The sequence below is a fragment of the Grammomys surdaster genome, unplaced genomic scaffold, assembly GCF_004785775.1.
Source record: "Grammomys surdaster isolate TR1022 unplaced genomic scaffold, NIH_TR_1.0 125672, whole genome shotgun sequence".
Taxonomy (NCBI): Eukaryota; Metazoa; Chordata; class Mammalia; order Rodentia; family Muridae; genus Grammomys; species Grammomys surdaster.
Window position 1 is genome coordinate 6,958 of NW_021620509.1, and position 20,097 is coordinate 27,054.

General features: G+C 43.7%; 1 protein-coding gene across 2 annotated transcripts; it reads left to right on the forward strand.

Annotated features, from left to right (window-relative positions):
- Nucleotides 1-249: 249 nt before the first annotated feature.
- Nucleotides 250-18,581, forward strand: Slamf7 (SLAM family member 7). Of its 2 annotated transcripts, XM_028787737.1 has the most exons (7): nt 257-531; nt 9,532-9,846; nt 11,430-11,702; nt 11,850-11,975; nt 13,493-13,596; nt 14,507-14,569; nt 15,847-18,581. In XM_028787737.1, the coding sequence occupies exons 1-7, from the start codon at nt 477-479 to the stop codon at nt 15,934-15,936; spliced, it is 1,026 nt and encodes a 341-aa protein (XP_028643570.1). In that variant the 5' UTR covers nt 257-476; the 3' UTR covers nt 15,937-18,581. The 2 variants fall into 2 exon arrangements, with proteins under 2 accessions (XP_028643571.1, XP_028643570.1); XM_028787738.1 differs by lacking the exon at nt 13,493-13,596 and having other exon boundaries at nt 250-531.
- Nucleotides 18,582-20,097: the final 1,516 nt, after the last annotated feature.

A 20,097-nucleotide genomic window follows, 5' to 3' on the forward strand; every position in this document is an offset into this window, starting at 1 on the left:
ATATTGTTGTCATAGGTGCTAAGCTGTAAGTTCTCAACTGGAAATAGGACGTATAGTAGAATTTCAACTATAACATAAAACAATGTATATATACACTCTTAGCATAACACCTGGCATTTAGAAAAGCATATTAAATATTATGTTCTCCCTTCTGCCCTCCCTGCCCCCATCTAACCTACTTCCTGTTTCTGAGTCTCTTAGAAGTAAAAAAAAAAAAAAAAGTAAAGATGGCAAAGCGCATGTATTTAAGAACCCTACAAAGTGTGTGGCTCCTCATCTGTAATAGAAAGCAGGGTCTTCTCAATCATTCTTTCCTTCCTTTTGGAAATCTTATTACCATGACATAAAACGTGAGATGACTCACTGTAACATGACTCCTCCCACTTAATTTAAATCCCAGCTGAGGACTAGAGAAGTAGTATTATCAGAGTGTGTTCGTTCTGTTGCATTTGACTGACTGGCGACCTGAAAGCGCTATGGCTGGTTTCTCAACATGCATCATCTTCACCTGCGTCCTCTGTCAGCTAACAGGTGAGTCTAACCATGTCTTACCCCACGCTCCTGACTTCCTCGTCCTTTGAACTGATACCTGGACAGAGAAGAAAAGAAACAGCTCACTAAATTTCTTCTGATCACTTGGGGAAGGAGAGACTGAAAGGATGCAGGCTGGGTTTCAGGAGACCCGAGTTCTGATCCTGATCTGTTGTGAGTTAAGTGGAGAATGTGGATGCTTCCCAGACTTCAGAGTCTTTCTGTCTTAGCTTTCCCTCCTTTTGAGAAAAAAATTAGGAGTAAAGTTATACACCTATGTGTTGCTCATGGATGTGTTTTAATTAAATGTCTCTAAATAGATTTAATGATTATGCATAAGAATGAGATTAATGGAAGGAACTATTTGAATTTATTCTCTTAACCCAACTGCCTCCACTTAGAAAACTAATTTATTATAGATACTCTATGTTTGCTCCTATGAAGGGCTGAGGGACATTATGACCCTGTTATAGGCATGATTAGTCATGAAAGACTTTACTATACTCAGTGTTCTCTCACACAGGTGGTAACAGCTATGAAGGTGTGCTGTCTCTCTGTCTCTCTGTGTGTGTCTCTCTGTCTCTATCTCTCTGTGTCTTTGTCTCTCTTACTCTCTGTGTGTATCTCTCTGTCTATCTCTCTATCTCTCTCTGTCTCCCCGCCCCCCGTCGAGGACCTGTCATATCTGTATACACTATATCTACCTGAAATAACGTACGCCCAAACCACATAGCGTTTTCAGTACTTTTGTCGCCATTCTGATTCAAACCTACAGCCCGATGCTCCTCCTTGAATGCATCGAAGCTTGCATTCTTAGGAAGCACCTGGCCTGTGTAGCTTGTCCAAAACACAGTTTTGTTTCTAAAATTTCCCGCTAAACGGAAATGATGATCAGAATTAGAACTTAAGGAGGAGGTAGGAGAGGGCATGCCAGGGCTTTGCAAAGTCCAGGTGCTCACCTGAAGTATATGTAGCACAATGGGTCTATAACCTGAGTCCCCTGCTATCCTGCTTCTGTAAGCTGTGGGCAGTCTGGTGTTATGTCTGCCATGGCTTAAAAGAGTCAGAGACTGTCCTAGAACCTCCAACAGGCAGAGCAGTGGAAGCAGTACGGACCCTGGATGAGAGTTTCTTAGTTTAACTTCATACCAAATTGCTGTGATCAAGCAACTTTGAACTTTGCTTTTTTGTACATATCAGATAATTAAAACTAACTTGCAGAGTTACTTGATGTTTTAAAGTAAGATATCAAAGGCAAATTAATTCAATAATAACTGCCTCTTAAGCCCCTGATACCCTAAGGTACGTTTTGTACCATCTCATTACAAATCTGTAAGACATGGGTTTAAAGATAATGAAATGTAGGCTGAGAGAGCTCACACTTCATAGACAAGAGTACACAGTGATTACAAGGTAAAGGAGCTTCCAAAGTTGGTGCAGCCTCCAGACCACCAAGCGTTTGAACCAACATGACACCTAACATCAGAAAGGTGTTCAGTTGAAGTACATTTGAACTGGGTCTTTCACAGCAAGAACAAGGTGGGATTTCTTCCTTCTCCAGGTACATGAGCCCAAGGTAGGGACTGGAAAACCCCTCAACAAACAGAAATCACTATTTTGAAGAACATGACTGCACCAATGAGGTGCCACTCTAGACAGTTTGACAGGAGCCACAGTACGGGTAGCTCTTGAAGCCTTGATGTTCTCATCAAGATAAGGGGCCCAGCAGTCTGTTCCTCTGAGTGTCTTATAATGACTGAGAAATACAATGGTTTCAAGGAAAATGAGGGTGAGTTGGGGGACCACTGCAAAAAGACAGAAGCAGTGCAAGGAAGGGAGTAGAGGACGAACAAGAGCCACAGTGGTAACTGGCTTCAACGAGGATGAGGCAGGCTGGCTGTGTCGGGCAAGGGGTGTAATGAATGTGAAGTATGCAAGTTCTGCTGTGTGTACCCCCATTACAATGCAACCTTCGGGGATGTTAGAAAAGGAGGAGTTAGTCAAAGGACAACACATTCCAAACCACTTGTTTTTCCTATGGGGGTAATACTTTTCACTTACAAACAAAAACAAATGCATAAGTGATTCTACGTGTGGTTGAAGCCTCTCTGTAAGTGAGAAAGCCCCAAAGCCAGCTTTACACCTCCCCCTGAGCTCCCCAGAAAGACTGAGATTTTGAGCCTTCAACTGTAACAAGAGATACAAGGGAAGTCTCAACTTTAGCGTCTTGGTTCCTGGCCTCCCACATCAACCTAAGTCTCTAGACGCCAATCTCCCTGTCAGGAGAACAGAATGGAATTGGACTAATTATTACCACATGAAAATCCCTCCCCATTCTGTGATGCTCTGTTCTTGATTTCCTTGTGGAGGGAAGCTTCAGTGTGCTGGTGCATTTGTAGACTTCTCGAGGACTGGGCTGGCAAGCAGCTGAGCCCCGGACCCTGAGTCCCCTCCCCTGTGCCTTCCTCCTGGGGTTCCATTCTGGGTTTGTAGCTGCTGTTACTTTTGATCTTTTTGGGAGAATGTAATAAGAGGGAGATGTGAAAAGATGAAAGAGAGCTGACAAGAGGGACGAGATGCCGTCTCATTCTGCTCTCAGTATATCTCAGAGGTGATGATGCTCACACTAGAGACAAAGGCAGAGGCAGACAGATGGTGTCCTGCTTGAACGCCGTCCGCCTCTCCAGGTAGACCGCGGTGGTGCTTGAGGCTCTGGCTGACTAAGAAGCCATCCAGTCCTATTTTGGGAACTGCTTCTCTTACACGTTGCAGATATGAAAGTGGAAAAACTGGAAGGCCTTCTCAAAGCACCCTCTCCCCCTTGGCTCCTGCCTCCACCTTGCTGTCAGGTTGCTCTGCATTTGTCAAAACATTTTCAGATCCACATTCACTCTTCAACTTCCCCCAAATCCTGGGACATGAAGGTGCTTTCCCTCCTATAATGTTTTAGAGAACTGAAACTCAAAATGGCAAATGAAAAATAAAAAAATTAAAAACACAGGCCTCTGAAATGGAGGATCTCAGCACACTTACCTCTCAAATTGAGGATCAAACTGGGGGCCTCATGGGTATCCACCAGGAATTCTACCACTGACCTACACCTCTGCCATTTTGAAAAAGTCACTTAGCCCTAGTATCCTCATTTATAAAACGGAAAGTATTGACTCTTATCTCCTGAGCTTGTTCTAAAGATCAATAAAGATCGGACCATCAGACTTGTTTACAGACATCAGGTGTTCATTCTGGAATTGTGGTTGTGGAGGAGCCAGGGTAGATCCTGGGTCTCTCAACTCCCACTGAGGACAGAGAGCCCTTTCTCATGCTGCAGCATCCTAGTAGGAAGAGAGCCTGTCATATCCTTCTGTGGGCAGAGCCATGCTATCACAGGGTAATCTGAGACCTAACACTTGTAGACTGGCCATTGGGCAATACACACACACACACACACACACACACACACACACACTCACACACATACATGGACAGTCAGCACTGAGCGGGGATATTTCTTTCTTGAAAAGTTAAGATGAAAATGAAGGAAGACTTACAGTATTCCAGAAGTATGGCTTTAAACAAGGTTTTGAGTGATATTTCTTTCAGATAGAGAAGCTGAAGCACAAAAATAGCATGAAATTTAAAATTTAAAAAAAAGATAAACCAAGGGCTGAAGAGATGCCTTGGGTTAAGCTGCTCTTCCAGAGGACCCAGGATCAATTCCCAGCACTCACATGCCAGCTCACATCTGTCTATAACTCCAGTTCCAGAGGTTTTGATGCCTTCACACAGACGTATATTCAGGCAAAACACCAATGAACATAAAATAAAAATAAAGAAAAAAAAATGAACCAAGGGGCTGACAAGATGGCTTGGCAAGTAAGGGCACTTGCCACCAAGTCTGGCAGCCTAAAGTGGAGCCTCAGAACCCACATAAACAGGAAAGGAGAGATCTGACTCTATAGTTGTTTTCTGGTTTCCATGTGCCCCCATCCCCACAACACACATATCATGTGTTCATGTACACACACACACACACACACACACACACACACCAAGGATCAGGAAAGGAAAGAAGTCTGGTTTTGTATTTTTTCTACAGCCTTATATCATTATCTTGATCTTGGAGCTGAAACCCCAGGCTTCTCTCACGTCTGAGTCATGTGGAAACTCTAAGGAAATCCCTTAAGCTGAGTGCTCTCAGACTTAAACCACTTGGCTGCTGTGTGATAAGACAGAGATGAAGTGGACACAGAGAAAACAAGCTGCAGCCTTCCCTCCTGACATGTGGGAATGTGGTATCTGAGGAAGGTTGGTGAGTCTCCAGGACCCAGATCTTCAGGAAGGTATTGGTAGCCATACTCTACTTGTCTAACAAATGTGCCCAGCCTGTAGCCTGTGACCACATATTGCTCAAGAAAGCATGTGGCCCAGCACAAAATTGGAAACATGCTTACGTTATGTGATCTGTTTAGTAACTCTACTTTGCAGTTCTCAGGGGCCAGTTTTTCTGATGAGTGTCATGGTGCTGTGTCCTAAGGTTGGGCATGTTTGTGAGTCTAGACTCTGGAGCCTTCCGACTCCACAGGTCAGGCTTAGCCCTCCCATGGCATCCTCACAGTGCTTGTTGTTTCTCTTCTTGTAACACGTGTAGTTGCTTAATTGTCCATTTCTCACAACTTTATGGATGCAAAAATCATGACCATCTTGCCCAAGCCCTCGGTTATTAGCTCAAAAAAAAAAAAAAAGCCTAACATACAGCACCTGACTAAGACAGATGCAAACACAGCCAGCCATTGTACTGAGCCCAAGGACCCCAATGGAAGAGTTAGGGAAGAACTGAAGGAACTGAAGGGTATTGCAACCCCATAGGAAGAACACCAATATTAACTAACCAGACCCCTCAGAGCTCCCAGGAATTAAACCACCAACCAAAGAGTATACATGGCTGGTCCATGGCATCAGTGGTAGGGGAGGTGCTCGGTCCTGTAGAGGCTCGTTGCCCCATTGAAGGGGAATGCTAGAAAGGAGAGGCAGCCATGAATGGGTGGGTAGGGAAGTGCCCTCTTAGAGGCAAAGGGGAAGGGGTTGGGATGGGAGGTTTGTAGAGGGGAGACTAGGAATAGGGACATTTGGCATGTAAATAAATAATCAAAAGAAGGCCTGGCATAGCAAATATGATCCACTTAGATATGGGCAAACTGTAGTCATATCTAGACGTGGTAAAGCCAACACAAAAAACCCAGTTTCAGTTCAGCTTAGAACATTATTGTTAAATGTCTCTGGTTTCTAGATCCCTTTTCCTAGTCAACTAGAATAATAAAACCAAACTGGTTAGAATTTTCCAACCCTGCCCTTTGTTCATTGTTTACGAAATGGCAGGAAGCTATTTTCTTCTGTTAACTTCCTTTTCCATCCTGAAGATAGATACACTTAAGATAGAAAAATGATCTTGGAAGGTGGAGGCAGAGTTTAAGAGTTTAAGGCCATAGCACTGGAGAGATGGCTCAGCAGTTGAGGGTACTCCCGCTCTTGCAGAGGACTTGGGTTTCATTCCCAGGATCCACATGGTGGCTCACAAACATCTATAACTCCAGTTCCAGGGGATCCGATGCCCTCTTCTGACTTTGGCAGGCACCAGACACACACATGATGCAATACACACATACACTCAGGCAAAACACTCATAAAATCAAAAAATCTAAAAAAAATTTTTTTAATTAAAAGGAAGGAGTTCAAGGCCATCATTGGTCGATTAATTGTATAGCAAGTTTGAAGCCCGTTTGTACCACATAGGACCTTGCTTTTAAAAAAGGAAAGAAAAAGGAAGATGAGAAAGAAGAGAGGAGGAGAAGTATGGTGGTTGTGTCATGGAGCTCTCTGCCCCATGTCTCCTCCACGTTCATTCTAACAAGGTTCAGGGAATCTCAGCCATTTCTTCATGCTTATTCCACACATCTGGTGACATTTACCCTGAGAAAACCGACAGTCAGAGTGCATAGAGGCCTTCTGAAGCCATATTGTCGTCACAGCTCTGCCATTTAACCACATTGCTCTACCTTGGATGTGGTTTGTCCCGCCCATGAATTTGATACTAGCATCTAGGTTCCCGCTGTGGTCAAGCAGAGGTGACAAAACCTTCAACAGATGAGGCCTCACAGAGGGTGTTAGGTGACAAGGGTACCAGGCTGAGAAAGATTTACTACTGCCTCCTTGCAGTAAGTGTCCTGAGAGCAGATCTGTTATAATGAAGCCATTCTGTCTTAGCCTCTTCTGCAGGGGGCTGGTTTTCTTTCTGTTTCTCTGTCATCTTGTGACCCAACCAAGAGAGTCTTGACCAAAGGCTTCCTGCATGGTGTTGTACTTACTCAGAGTTTCATCCTCCCAAATTGTAAATTAAGTAAACTTCTTTTCTTTATAAACTATTCAGCCTCACGTATTTTGTTATTACTTTTGGAAAAGGACTAATATATACTACAAATACATTCTCCCCAATACTAGTGTGAAAATTAAATTACTTAAAGGTCTAGGAATTGGGACCCAGATGGGGCACTAGTGATACCCAATCATTACCTGACTTCAAAATATTTACTCTTTCTATCTCTGTTGTTGAAATGAAAAAAAAATGAGCCTATCAATTGGTTAAAAAAATCAGAATTTATTAGATTTTTATCTGTAACTTTTACTGGTAGTATTCTTACATATTTTGAGCTAACTGAAGTAAAGGCAGTTTAAAACCTCCTGGCCTTTCTATTATGAAAGTAGAGAGCATCTTGAAAACTCAGATTATTTAACTAGATCACTTGAAAATATAAAATATTGGAGGTGGACTGGAAAGATAGCTCAGCGGTTAAGAACACTGTCTGCTCTTCCAGAGGTCCTGAGTTCAGTTCCCAGCAATCACATGGTGGCTCACAACCATCTGTAATGGGGTCTGATGCCCTCTTCTGGTATGTACTTAAATAAATAAATAAATAAATAAATAAATAAATAAATAAATCTTAAAAGCAAAAAGGAAAGAAAATATTGGAGGAATCCAAAGTATAAGTGCACTGGCTGATAAATTATAAGGAAAATGTTTGAAAATAGAAATGTGTTCCAGGAAGAGAGGCAAGTACTTTTGAATATTATCTTGCCAAAAAGTTTGTAGATCCCCCAGGCCTGTAATTAAGAGAGTATGTAGGTCTTGATCTATAAGATGTGGGTATAAAAATTCTTCTTCTTACAACTTTAACAGCTAAAGAAAGTCATAGTGAATGCTTAAAATTGTTGGCCTCAATTGAAGGGACTTTGTTAGCCCCAGATTTTGTTCCTTAAACTTTTACAGACAACACTCAGTCACATCACTGGAAAGACTTAGCTTCTTCTGGAAGTTCCACCAAGAGTTCATTCGTTCATGTGGAGTCATATAACCAGTGAAAATTGCTTCAGAATCATGCTCTATGGGGTGAGCTAACTGTGGTGAAACAAAAACAAGAATTTCTTAGGAAATGAAAACCATGCTGTAATCTCTAACATGTGGAGTGAGCACCATAAGCAGTGCTCCCTAGCATGCAGAGTGAGCACCATAAGCAGTGCTCCCTAGCATGCAGAGTGAGCATCGCAAGCAGTGCTCCCCTGTGGGGCAGTGGACTGTGCTAGGAAACTTGGTAAGGTTGACTAAGTTCAGAGACCCCAACACCCATCTGAGAATGGTAGGCATTTCCTTACTCCCTACTAAGATTCCTGGCCTGGAACACATGACCACACTCCCTACTAGGATTGTGGTCAGCGGTCACATAGATCAGAACAAAGTTCTCCATATTAATGAGGTATCTAGAGGCCCTGAGGGTTTAGCCAATCAGCTTCCCTTCCCAGGCGTTCCTTCCTGCAAAAGGTATTTAATCTCTGGTCCACCCTGAGGAAGTGGTACATACCCATTTTCCATGATGAACAGTCAATAAACGGTATAGGTAAGCATAGATTCTCTCTCTCTCTTCAAGAACCACCATGGAGAGCATGGGGGAAGCTTCGTCTACAGAGCCCCACTGTTTAAGTCTTCTGCAGAAGCCTCTCCACGCTCCCAGACAATTGCTGCTAAGCTAAGGACAATCACTGTTAAGCTAAGGGCAATCGCTGAGGGGCTAAGCCAGAGACTTCCACACACTACACCTCTCCAACCCTGGGCTTGTCCTCGGCCTGCAGGCCCCCTTCCTTACTGACTTCATGCAGTTTCCAGTGGCGACTGGATGCCTGAGAGCTTCGGAAGCCCAGCTTCAGCCTCAGCCCGACTTGTTTCTCATCCGTGCTGAAGTCCACACCCTAGGCTATATTCTCTGACCCCGATTGGTGCCTCAGCGCTTCCTGCAAACCCAGCATCCGATGGTGGCACAGGGTAAATGCACCATCCGTGTCCTTTTGATCAGCAGAATTCACAAACCCCACCCTCCGGTGGAACACGGAACCACACACCCAGAGCATGCAGGGTGAGCACCACAGAAGTGCTCCCCAATAGTCAGACTCACCCTTTTCCTTCTTCCTACACGAACATGTTTGAATACAGGTAGATGAAAACTTATGGGGATGACCCTGAATCCACTAATACATCATAAACTAGGAAGAAAACTCACCCCAAAACACGTCAGCTATTGCTGTTACTACAAACATTCTGTTTTCTTCCCATTACCCTGATTCATACTTGTGAACCACTGGCCCCAGGTTGGGCAGCCTAGCCCATCAACTTCAGGCAGAGCTGTCTCTGGATCAATTTAGCAGTCCTAAGCGACTCAGATAGAAACTTCCTTAATTGTCCCCACGCAGGAACCTGTCAAAGATAGAGCTTGGCTTTCAAATTTACCAAAGAGCTTGGGAGTAGGGGTCTCTGACCTTGTAGATTCTAATCTCAATGTTTTTGTGTGAGTGGGGTTCTGCGTGTATTGAAACGAGATATTTCTCAGAATTTTCCAAGGTCCCAAAGGACATAGTAATTTGTGGCAAGAGCTGACATTATGGTTTCTGTGTCTGCAGTCACAGCAGCTTCTGGAACTCTGAAGGAGGTGGCCGGTGCCCTTGATGGATCTGTGACATTCACTCTGAATATCACTGAAATAAAGGTTGACTATGTTGTTGTATGGACCTTCAAGACACTCTTTCTTGCCATAGTAGACAAAAACAATGGCGTAATATCTCAAAGTAGTAACAAAGAAAGAATGGTCTTTCCTGATGGACACTCCATGAAACTCAGCCAGTTGAGGAAGAATGACTCCGGAGCCTACCGTGCAGAGATTCACAGTTCATCGCTTCAGTCTCCCTTCACCCAGGAGTATGTGTTGCATGTCTATGGTAAGCAGGCTCAGTTCTAACGGTAGGTGACTGGCATATGGATGTAGTGTGCGTGCTGATACCGGGGAGATTCAAGTCAAGGTTGGGTAGTCACACAGCAAGGATCACGGAGCAGAGGACTCCCAAATGGATGACATATAACTGACCCATAAGATCTCTGCTTACTTTGAGATTCGATAAGAGGCTGTGCAGTGTAGACCATGGGCAACCTAAGAAGCCACTATCAACCAGGCGGTGGTGGCATGTCCCTTTAAACCCAGCACTCAGGAGGCAGAGGCAGGCAGGTCTCTAAATCCCAGGACAACCAGAGCTACACTGAGAAACCTTGTCTCAAAAACAACAGCAACGAAGTGGCTATCACAGAAATAGAAGTCAAGAATTGGCTACTCACTAGATGCATGCCTTTAGCCAAGGTGCTTTCTTAAGTCTTAGGTTCCATATATGGAATAGGATAATGACGCCTATCTTAAGAAGATTATTAGATACAAATTTATTACATGTCTTCCCCTATAGACTGTAAGCAATTGAAAAATAGACACAAAAATCAGAAAGAAGGTAAGATCCAGGTATTTTGGTTCATGCCTGTAGTTGTAGCTACTCTGAGGGTTTGGGCAGGGGAACTGCTCTGACTCAGGATTTAGAAGCTAGCCTGGGCAACAGAAAGAGAAAAGTGAAGATGGAGGGAAGAAGAAAGCAAATACCACTCAGGGAACTTACCCTTACAAGACAATCACTCAGCTATCTACCAGAAGAGTTAGGTGTCTTGTGCACTGACCTACAGTATTAGAGAAACTAGGAGATGGAACCCAAGATTGGCTTGCTGGAGGTAGGCAATGCACATTAACCCAGGCTTATGTTCCATCGAGACAGTGTAGAAGCAAACAGAAATCTGCAGATAATCTGCAGACAGTCTAGTTGGGGGGAAGATGAAGAAGAAAAAGGTATTTGAGCAAAAATATTTAATGGACCAAGCTCTAGGGTAGATAATTAATACCACACTCCCATCTCACCAATAAACCAGTTGCTGATCCTCCAAGCATAAAGGGTGGGAACAAGATGATAGGGAGAAGTGTTACTCAACATTGTTCTATCCTGGAGAAGAGAAAGAAAAGTCTGTTCAAGAAAATCTGGGGACAAGTGATAAGAAGCCTCTGGATAAAGACAGATAACATCTAAAATGCAAGTAAGCACAGTGCTTGCCCTGAAACGAGACTTAGTGGCTGTCAGTTCATTTTTATTGCATAGTTGTTTGGGCTGTTATAGCTGGTATTACTCTTGCTATGTAGAAAAGAGCCAAGCAGACTTTCCTGCATAATAGTAAAATATTCTGCAAGGGTGGGGGAATGCATGCCTTTATTCCTAGAACTATGGGAGGCAAAGACACACACACACACAAACTGTCTTGAAAACAAACAAAACAAAAACAAACAAACAAAAGAATAAGGCATTCTACTCTGATTTGTTGCTTCCTTAACCTTCTTGGACTCCCCAGGGAGATTCAGGTCCTAGACCTGGAAGATTAACTCCAAGAACACAGAGTTTAGGACTAACTTCTATCCTTTATTGTTCTTTCTCTTTTACAGAGTATCTGCCAAGACCTAAGGTCACCATGAATCGGCAAAGCAATAAGAACGGCACCTGCATAATCAATCTGACATGTTCTGTGGAACAGAATGGAGAGAATGTGACGTACAGCTGGAAAGCCATGGGACAGGCAGTCAATGAATTTCATGATAGTGCCAACCTTCCCATCTCCTGGAGATTGGGAGAGAAAGACAAGACCTTAATCTGCATGGCCAGGAATCCAGTCAGCAACAGTTCCTCAACTCCCATCCTTGTCCAGAAGCTCTGTGAAGGTGACAGTCTCTTTGGAAACAGGCTGTGTCAATGAAAGGCCTCTGGGAAACCACCAGAGTGGGAGGAAAATGGAAGTTAGATCCTTTCCCTGTTGACTCCACACACACAGCCAACCTCCTCATGCCTCTACTCATTTTCTCTTCAAGGTGCTGCCACAGACCTAAATTCACCCAGGGGCATCCTATACATCCTGTGCATCTCAGTAGTGCTCATTCTGTTTAGTGTCTCGCTGGCGATTATTCTTCATATTAAGTGGGCACAGAAAAGAAAAGGTAACACATGTACTTTTTTTGTCTTCATATATTTTTCCCTTTTATCCTTCAAGCAATATATTTCATCTATGTACAAGATTTAGTGTTAATTTAGTGTTAAAGATATAAAGATAAGAGGATATGGTCTCTTCTCTTAAGAAGTGCAAAGTCAGTGGTTGGAGACCACTCATTCAATAAAGTGCCATACAAGCATAAGGACCTGAGTTCAAATCCCAGAACTCAAACTTTAAAAAAATGCAGATGTGGCAGCATGGGTTTGTAATCCCAGCACTAGGGAGGTGGAAGTAGGTGGATCTCTGGAGCTTACTGGCCAGCTAGCCCAGACTAACTAGTTAGTTCAAGCCAGTGAGAGACCCTGTCTTATAAAACAAGGTAGACCATACCTGAGGAACAACACCCAAGATTGACCTCTGGCCTTCCCCCACGTGCACATGCACTCATGTGCACGCACGTATACATACACACCTGCACCTATTCACACATGACTATGAACACACACACATACATGTACACACACACAAAGAGAAGAGCAGTCAGCTCTATGCCTCAGCTCCAAACTTGAGAGAGTACTTCTTGCCTTCTCTCCTGAGGATAGGGTCCTATCCTAGAGCCCACTTCTGTCCTTTCCTCAGAAGGACATATAGATGGGGCCTTTCTGATGACACAGATCCTACCTACATTGCTGAATCTCATTCTGCTCCTGCTTGGCAGACAATGGTCTCCCAGCCCTTTCTATCCTCATCCCTGTCAGTGCCCCAACCAGCCTGTCTTCTCTACTCAATCAGCACCAAGACCCCTCTTTCTCTTCACCTCAGGCTGGACATATTCTTCTTGGATATACCTTTCTCTGACTCTCCACAGTGTGTCCCACACAGAGGGTTTTTTTGTTTTGGTTTGGTTTGGTTTGGTTTGGTTTGGTTTGGTTTGGTTTGGTTTGGTTTGGTTTGGTTTGGTTTTTTTGGTTTTTTGAGACAGGGTTTCTCTGGGAACCCTGGCTGTCCTGGAATTCACTCTGTAGACCAGCCTGGCCTCAAACTCAGAAATCCGCCTGCCCCTGCCTCCCAAGTGCTGGGATTAAAAGTGTGTGCCACCACCACCCAGCCCCACATGGAGTTTTAAAGCCATCATTTGTTTCTTCCCTCCCCACTGGTACTATCCACGCTGATGTCAAGGGTGGGCTATAGAGGAAAATTGCAGGGACAGTCAAGTGTGAATGCAGACTTTGAGATAGATCATCTTTCTCCATCAGAGACATTGTGGAGACATTCCTGACCTCCTCTGCTTCCCACTTTGGCTACCTAGATCTTGGGATCGGGAAGTGACGTGACACAATGACTAACTCATCCTGATTTATCAAGGACTTTCTCCATTTTTCCACTGAAAGCTCTCTGTCCTCAAAAGCATTGCCATTTCAGAATGAGTAGGATGGCTGCGCACTCTGAGTAGGATCATCCAGGGCCAGGGGACATGGTGAGTGGTAAGAAAAGCGGGCTTTGATTCTCTCAACCTGCTTTCAGGCTTTGAGAAAGACAAGAAGAGAGTTGACAGCCATGAGGAAATGCCCAACTCCTGCCCTCACCTGGAGGAGAACACAGACTATGACACGATCCCTTACTCAGAAGTGAGTCCTTTTCCATTTTTTTTTTTTTGTGTGTGTGTGTGTGTGTGTGTGACCAGTTTCACCTCTCTAAGACTTTCCCTGCTTCACTTGAGACTTCTCCCTACATGCTTGGATCGCATGGAAAGAGGAAGGGGATTAGGATGTGAAGTCCTAAACCTTCAGTCAACCCTGCCTCCCCCAACATTTTAATTCTTTTCTATGCAGAAGTGGGCGACCTTTAGAACACCTGACTCTGACCCAAACCTGCAACACTTATGCAAGCAGTTACATGAGTCATCTTTTTCTTTCCACAGTTTATGGTGTTGGTCTTTAACTTCTCATAGGAGGTGGGAGGTGGAAGGTGGGCCTGGTGTGTAGCCTAATCAATTTCTAAGGTCACAGCTATCACTCTATCACCTACTCCTTCTTCTCTTGTTCAGGACCTGCTCTGCATGGTCAGGATCAGACTTAAACTAACTTAGATGTTTATCTCTAACCATAAGTTCTTGTCCTTAGTGATGCCTCATCTTCAGTTCACTGGGCATCCTTACTCTTTCTCCAGGAGCCCTTGAACTATTGGATAGAGCCAGTTTGCAACACTAGCACTATAATTTCACTTCAGCCTTTAGCCACCTTAGGAGACTCACAGTTCATGAGACAGGTCACGACATATTTTGAAATTCATTGAAACATAGTACAGAAAATAATGCAGTAGGGAAAATTGAATAAATATATGAATAAAAAGCAATGGCGCTCTTTAAAAGCGATGAATATACGTCATTATAGCAGAAATGAAACAAGAGAACTTCTACTGCCCACACCTATTCCAGAACCTTCTTTTTCTTCTCTCTGCTTTCTCTTTCCTATACTTTGCTTTCTCTGGATTGTCTCCCTGGTCTTGTCTACATGACTGTTTTGTGTTTATTAATAGAAAAGGAGACCAGAAGAAGAGGCACCAAACACATTTTATTCCACTGTGCAGATTCCCAAAGTGGTAAGCAGCTTTCCAACTGAGTCTCATCCCACTTGCCAACCCCTTTCCCTGGAGCATGCTCAGTCAGACTCATATTTCTTGGACTAATAAGGAATTCTCAGGGGATTAAAACAGACCCTGCTGGCTCCTCATGTCTGCCTTCAGTTGGAGAGTTCTTCCCCCCTGCCTGTGATTCCAGACATGTGGAGGCCATTTAGCTTTGATCAAGTCTTCTGGATAGTTTTTCATGGCTTTGTTTGAGGCTACCCAAAAATATAGGAACTAGATGAAAACAGAGTAGGGAAGGGTTCTAGATTGGAAGGATAAAGAAGATCAGAAAGATTCTGTCTAATGTCATGGAGGAGGAGAAGAGCTATTAGTTTGTGCTATGCTCGGGAGGAAAGGGGTCAGGGACGGCGACTCCTGTTGTAGCAACTCCTGTTGCCCCTGAGCGGCTGGTAACTGGAGGAGGGAGATCTGCTTGCTCTGGCTACGTTACATCTGCTTTGCAGCCTCCCTCTTAAACCACAGATATGATAAGATGTATGGCTTTTCCCTCCACAGCTTGTGCTTTGCAAGAACAATGCCTTCTTCTGTTTTCCTTTCCTCTCCAAAACAATCAAAAAGAGAATGGTGCTGGAGATTATTTCCTTAGTGGCAGAAACACTTGTGAATTAACTCTAAGACTGCATGGCTTGTTAGGGATGGAGAAAGATAAATATATTTCACTTAGAGAATAATTTCTCTAAGCCAAAAGTAAACAGGACTTTGCATGGTGGAGCTATGGGTTGGGTACCTTTAGAAAGAGTGTCTGGAATGAATGGTTATGAATGGTTATCACAGGTGACACGGTGGGATTTTAGGGTCCTGATTAGAGTTTAATAATAAATGTGTCTGTACAGTATAAGGCTGTTAGCCTGTTTGCTGGGACAGTTCCTCAGCTAGCCCATCAGACTCAACCCAACTTCCCTGCCACCACGGCTCTCCAAGAGGCTCTCCCTCCCTTTGCTCTACCTCCCTGACCTGTTCCCGGTCTGCTTCCATCCCTCTGCCTCTCCCTTCCTCTCTCTCTGCCCCAACTCAGCCTCCATGGCTTGCTTTTCTTCCAGGGCAGGTGAGGAAGCAGCAAACATATCCTGCCAGCCTGGCACTACTCTACAGAGCAATTAACAGTTGAGGATGCAGGGGCACACCTTCATAGCCAGTTGATACCACGTGTGTGGGGGTGGGTTATCCCAACACGGTCTTCTGTGAAAGATCCAGAACTCTTCAGTGTTCTTCTTCATGTCTGCCTGCAGGTGAAGAGTCCCAGCTCCCTGCCTGCAATGCCTGCAGTGCCTGTAGTGCCACACACTCCAATGCCATTAAGCTTTGAAAATGTTATCTAGACAGCAGCACTCCATCCTCTCGCTCCAGAAAAAAAGCTGCAAAAAAAAATCTCACCATTCTGAGCAGAAAGGAAGACTTCTGTCAAAGACTGAATGTGAATGTCTCCCCGCCAGACCCATGTATTTGCATACAGATGGTGAAGATCTGGCTCAAGGGATTTCAGGGAACAATGACTCTTGGGGATGGGATACGACCCATTCAGACATTCTGACAAAGAATCTGGCTATGCCCAGCCTGTCTCCAGTAATTATGAATGACGTTGTGTTCACAGGCAATGGACTAATTTGTTCGATGAAGAAATTTCAAGACAGCACAGCATCTAGGTTGTGACACAGCTATGTTCAACGTTTTTATTCACATTTATAGTAACTCTGTAAATATTTAATCTCAATAATTCAGTTCCCAGATAAAGGACACACAGCCTTTTATATTTATAATATAAATATAATATAAATAATATAAATATAGTATAAATAATATAGTGCCTTTATAGCACTAGAGCTGGGCAGACATCTACCCTCTAAGCTGCCTACTTCCCTATCAATAACCCAGAGATAAAATTTGCCATGTTCTATCTAGGCTGCTCTTACTCCAATTGGCCCAGCCTTCATGGCCATATTTTCATGATTCACCTACCCAGTGACGTCTTCTCCTCTCTCCGCCTTTTCTCTCTTTCCTCCTCATCATCCTCCTGCCTCAGATCCCAAGCCTAAGAACCAAAACCTCACCTACCTCTCTTCTGCCCAGCTATAGGCTGCCAGCATCTTTATTCAAGCAATAGTTTTAAATTACAGAGCAATGAAACATGGCATCACTTTGTGTGGATGAGGATTCTCTAGTCCCTGAGGGCAACCAGACCTTGGGGACCAGTAATAAGTATTACAATACAGAGCAACAGACCACACCTCCACAGAACTCGAAACAAAGAAAAGAAACAGGAGGATGTGAAAAGCACGCGGTTTGATAGGTAGCATGAAAGGTTTTCAAATGGGTTTTTCACCTTAGACTGTAATGGTTAAAGAGATGAACTCCTTTAAAGAGTAACCCCAGACTGTGCCCTAGGACAACAGAAAAGGGGCACTGAGAGCAAGACCCTGTCTATCAAAAACTTCAAGGTATAAACTGAAAAACCCTCTTCAAAAAGCTGTCATTTAAAAGGAAGAATGCCTGAACATAGAGTGTCCCACATCGTCACATCAGACTGGGGAAGTATTTCTCTGGATTCTCACAGTTCTCAGAGGCCGCTGGAGCCCTGACCCAAACAGGTATGGCTCTATCCCTGAGTGGCAGCAGAACTCAGCAACTTCCAGCTTTACACACATGCAGAATGTAAAATCTGGGGAGTCACTGGGGCTTGCACTAAGGTTCCAGGGGAGGAAAACCAGACAATGTGTACTGAGGTTGGGCTTTCTGAGTGGACCTACCCTGTAAGCTTGCATGAAACAATGAAGGAAAAACCTAACTAGCAGTTTAGACTCCAGGATGCTGGAGCTGCCAGGAACATGAAGCATCTACTGAGAAAAACTTCAGGCACTGAAAACACCCAAGAAAGAGGCCATGTGTGGTTTAGGTTGCAAGGTCATGGAAACAGGCCTCCTCAAATCCACTGAAACATACATGACGATACCATGTACCTAGGATGCCAGATACAGAACTTCAAGGTTTATATCTCTCTGCTGGGTTTTGACCTATCTTTGGCTCTTTTTTTTCCACACCCCATCCCTCCCTTTTGGAATGTGAATGTTTCCTTTGCCATTGTACATTGAAAGTATGTGAGTTTTCTATTTTATAAGAGCTCACAGCTAAGACTTTGCCTTACAACTCATAAAAGACATTGGACATTGAACTATTATGTCTAGGAACTCTTGAAGTTAGATGAAATGTATTTTGCATTGTGTGACGACCGTGAACCTATTGAGCCAAGATCTGTGAGCCAAGACGGGAATGTTATGGGTCGAGTCTAAAAGATGCTCCATGTACAGGCTTGTGTGTTTGAACACTTGGTGTTCAGTTTGAACAGTTGATGTTATTTAAGGGTGCTGTAGACCCTATAGAAGATAGAGCCTGCCTGGAGATGCTGAATTTCCAGGAGGGAAGCCTTGAAGGTGATATTCACTTCTGGCTCTGAGCTCACCTCATGCAGAGTCCTATCCACCATGTCATGAAGAAACAGACATTGCAAACTCCTTCCAATACAGACCATGCTCCTGAAGCCACCATGGCTCTGATGACGATGGAATATAAACTCTAGAACTCAAAACTGAAATCAGCCCCTTCCCCTGTAAGATGTTTCTGCTAGCATTTTGGCACAGTGGTAACTTCCTTCCAGAATAAGCTACTCTTAGCATCTTCGGACTCTGAGGTTCATCATCCAATTGCTGAGAACTCTCCCCAAACCCAGAATCTGTATTCCTTTCTGCCGATGTGACTAAATCTGTCAGTTAGTCCAGAGAAAAAGACTGGGAGATGCCTTGATACATAAGTACATATTAATTAAGGCCTCAGGACAGGAGCTTAAGTCCTATCCTATTCTAGAACTTGAGATCAGGACTGCCAGAAGACTGCTTGCCGGGACAGACAGATGTGTCCAGCACACGCAGGTTTAATTGTCCCAAATAAATGTATTAATTTATTAATGAAACCACCAGCTATGAGCCAGATGCTGTTACACTTGTATGGACTATTCTAATAATCTTGCTTGATATCTCATGAACCACTTTATAGGGCACCACAGAAACACTATCTATGGAGTCCCAGAAGGGCATGTAGCTACCAGTGGCCAAAATGCACAAGGACAGAAAATCCAACTAAACATCTATGTTGGCGGGCACCATCTGAGGTCATTTAAAGCATATGCTGAAAGACAAGGACCGCTCACCTGAACTTCTCTTATACCTACATGCCCCAAGGGAAATGTGTAAGCCCTGAGCCTATAGAGGAGTCCATCTTTATCAATAGAGAAATAGCCTGCATACAAATTTTGGATCTAGTCTAAGACATAGCATCAGAGATAGAGTCTAGGGTTTAATGGCTTGAAAACCTTTACAGTTGTTTTTGGTGGTGGTGGTGGTGGTGGTGGTTTGGTTTGGCTTGGTTTGGTCTGGTCTGGTCTGGTCTGGTCTGGTCTGGTCTGGTTTGGTTTGGTTTGGTTTTTTGTATTTGTTTTCCAACAAGTCTTTATTGAGAACTTCTGCTAGGTTAGTCTTCTAGGTAAAACAAACATATACCCTCCCCCATAAAGCTTATTTTCTTTTTTAGTGTCATGGAAGAGACATGAGAACATGTAGAGTAGGTGTGTGTGTGTGTGTGTGTGCATTTGATGTGCTCCCAGAACAAGAACTACATGTCTTCATGAGAACACTGAAAGGGAACTGGGTTTCTAGGGCTGAGGGATATGAAATCAAGTAGACAAATCCATGCTTAAAAGAGAAGAAGCCAAGATGATGTCTTGAGCTGACTGGAGGGTGAAAGCTAAAAATAGGCTGTATCCCCCCAACACGTAGCAACTCTGTCACAACCACAAAGGGCTGAGCTAGGCTCTGCCCAGAGCTGCATAGGCATCTGTCCAAGACACAGATGTAAATGCTACTAAATCCTGTATATTAATTACTGTGTTTATTACTTTAATTGTATAAAGAAATAAAATACTTAAGTAAGATCAGTACATATTAAGGAAGGGTTTTGCGAAATTTCTCTCCAAGGTGAGAGGTAGGGCACAGAACAGCACCTGAAGAGAACTATTTACAATGTGGCCAGAAGAAGCTGGGGCTTCAAATTTATTCAGATAATAATAATTCTGTAGTTATTCATGTCCCCTATATTGATCGTTTTAAAAGCATTGCGGAATTCACATACAGAAAATATGTGTCAGGGCTGGAGACTTGGCTCAGTAGTTAAGAGCACTGACTGCTCTTCCAGAGGTCCTGAGTTCAATTCCCAGCAACCACATAATGGCTCACAAACATCTGTGATAGGATCCGATGTCCTATTCTGGTGTGACTGAAGACAGCGACAGTGTACACACATACATAAGATAAATAATTCTTAAAAGAAAGGAAGAGAGAGAGAGAGAGAGAGAGAGAGAGAGAGAGAGAGAGAGAGAGAGGTTAAAAGTACTGACTGGTTTTCCAAAGGACTCAGGCTTAATCCCCAGCACTGAC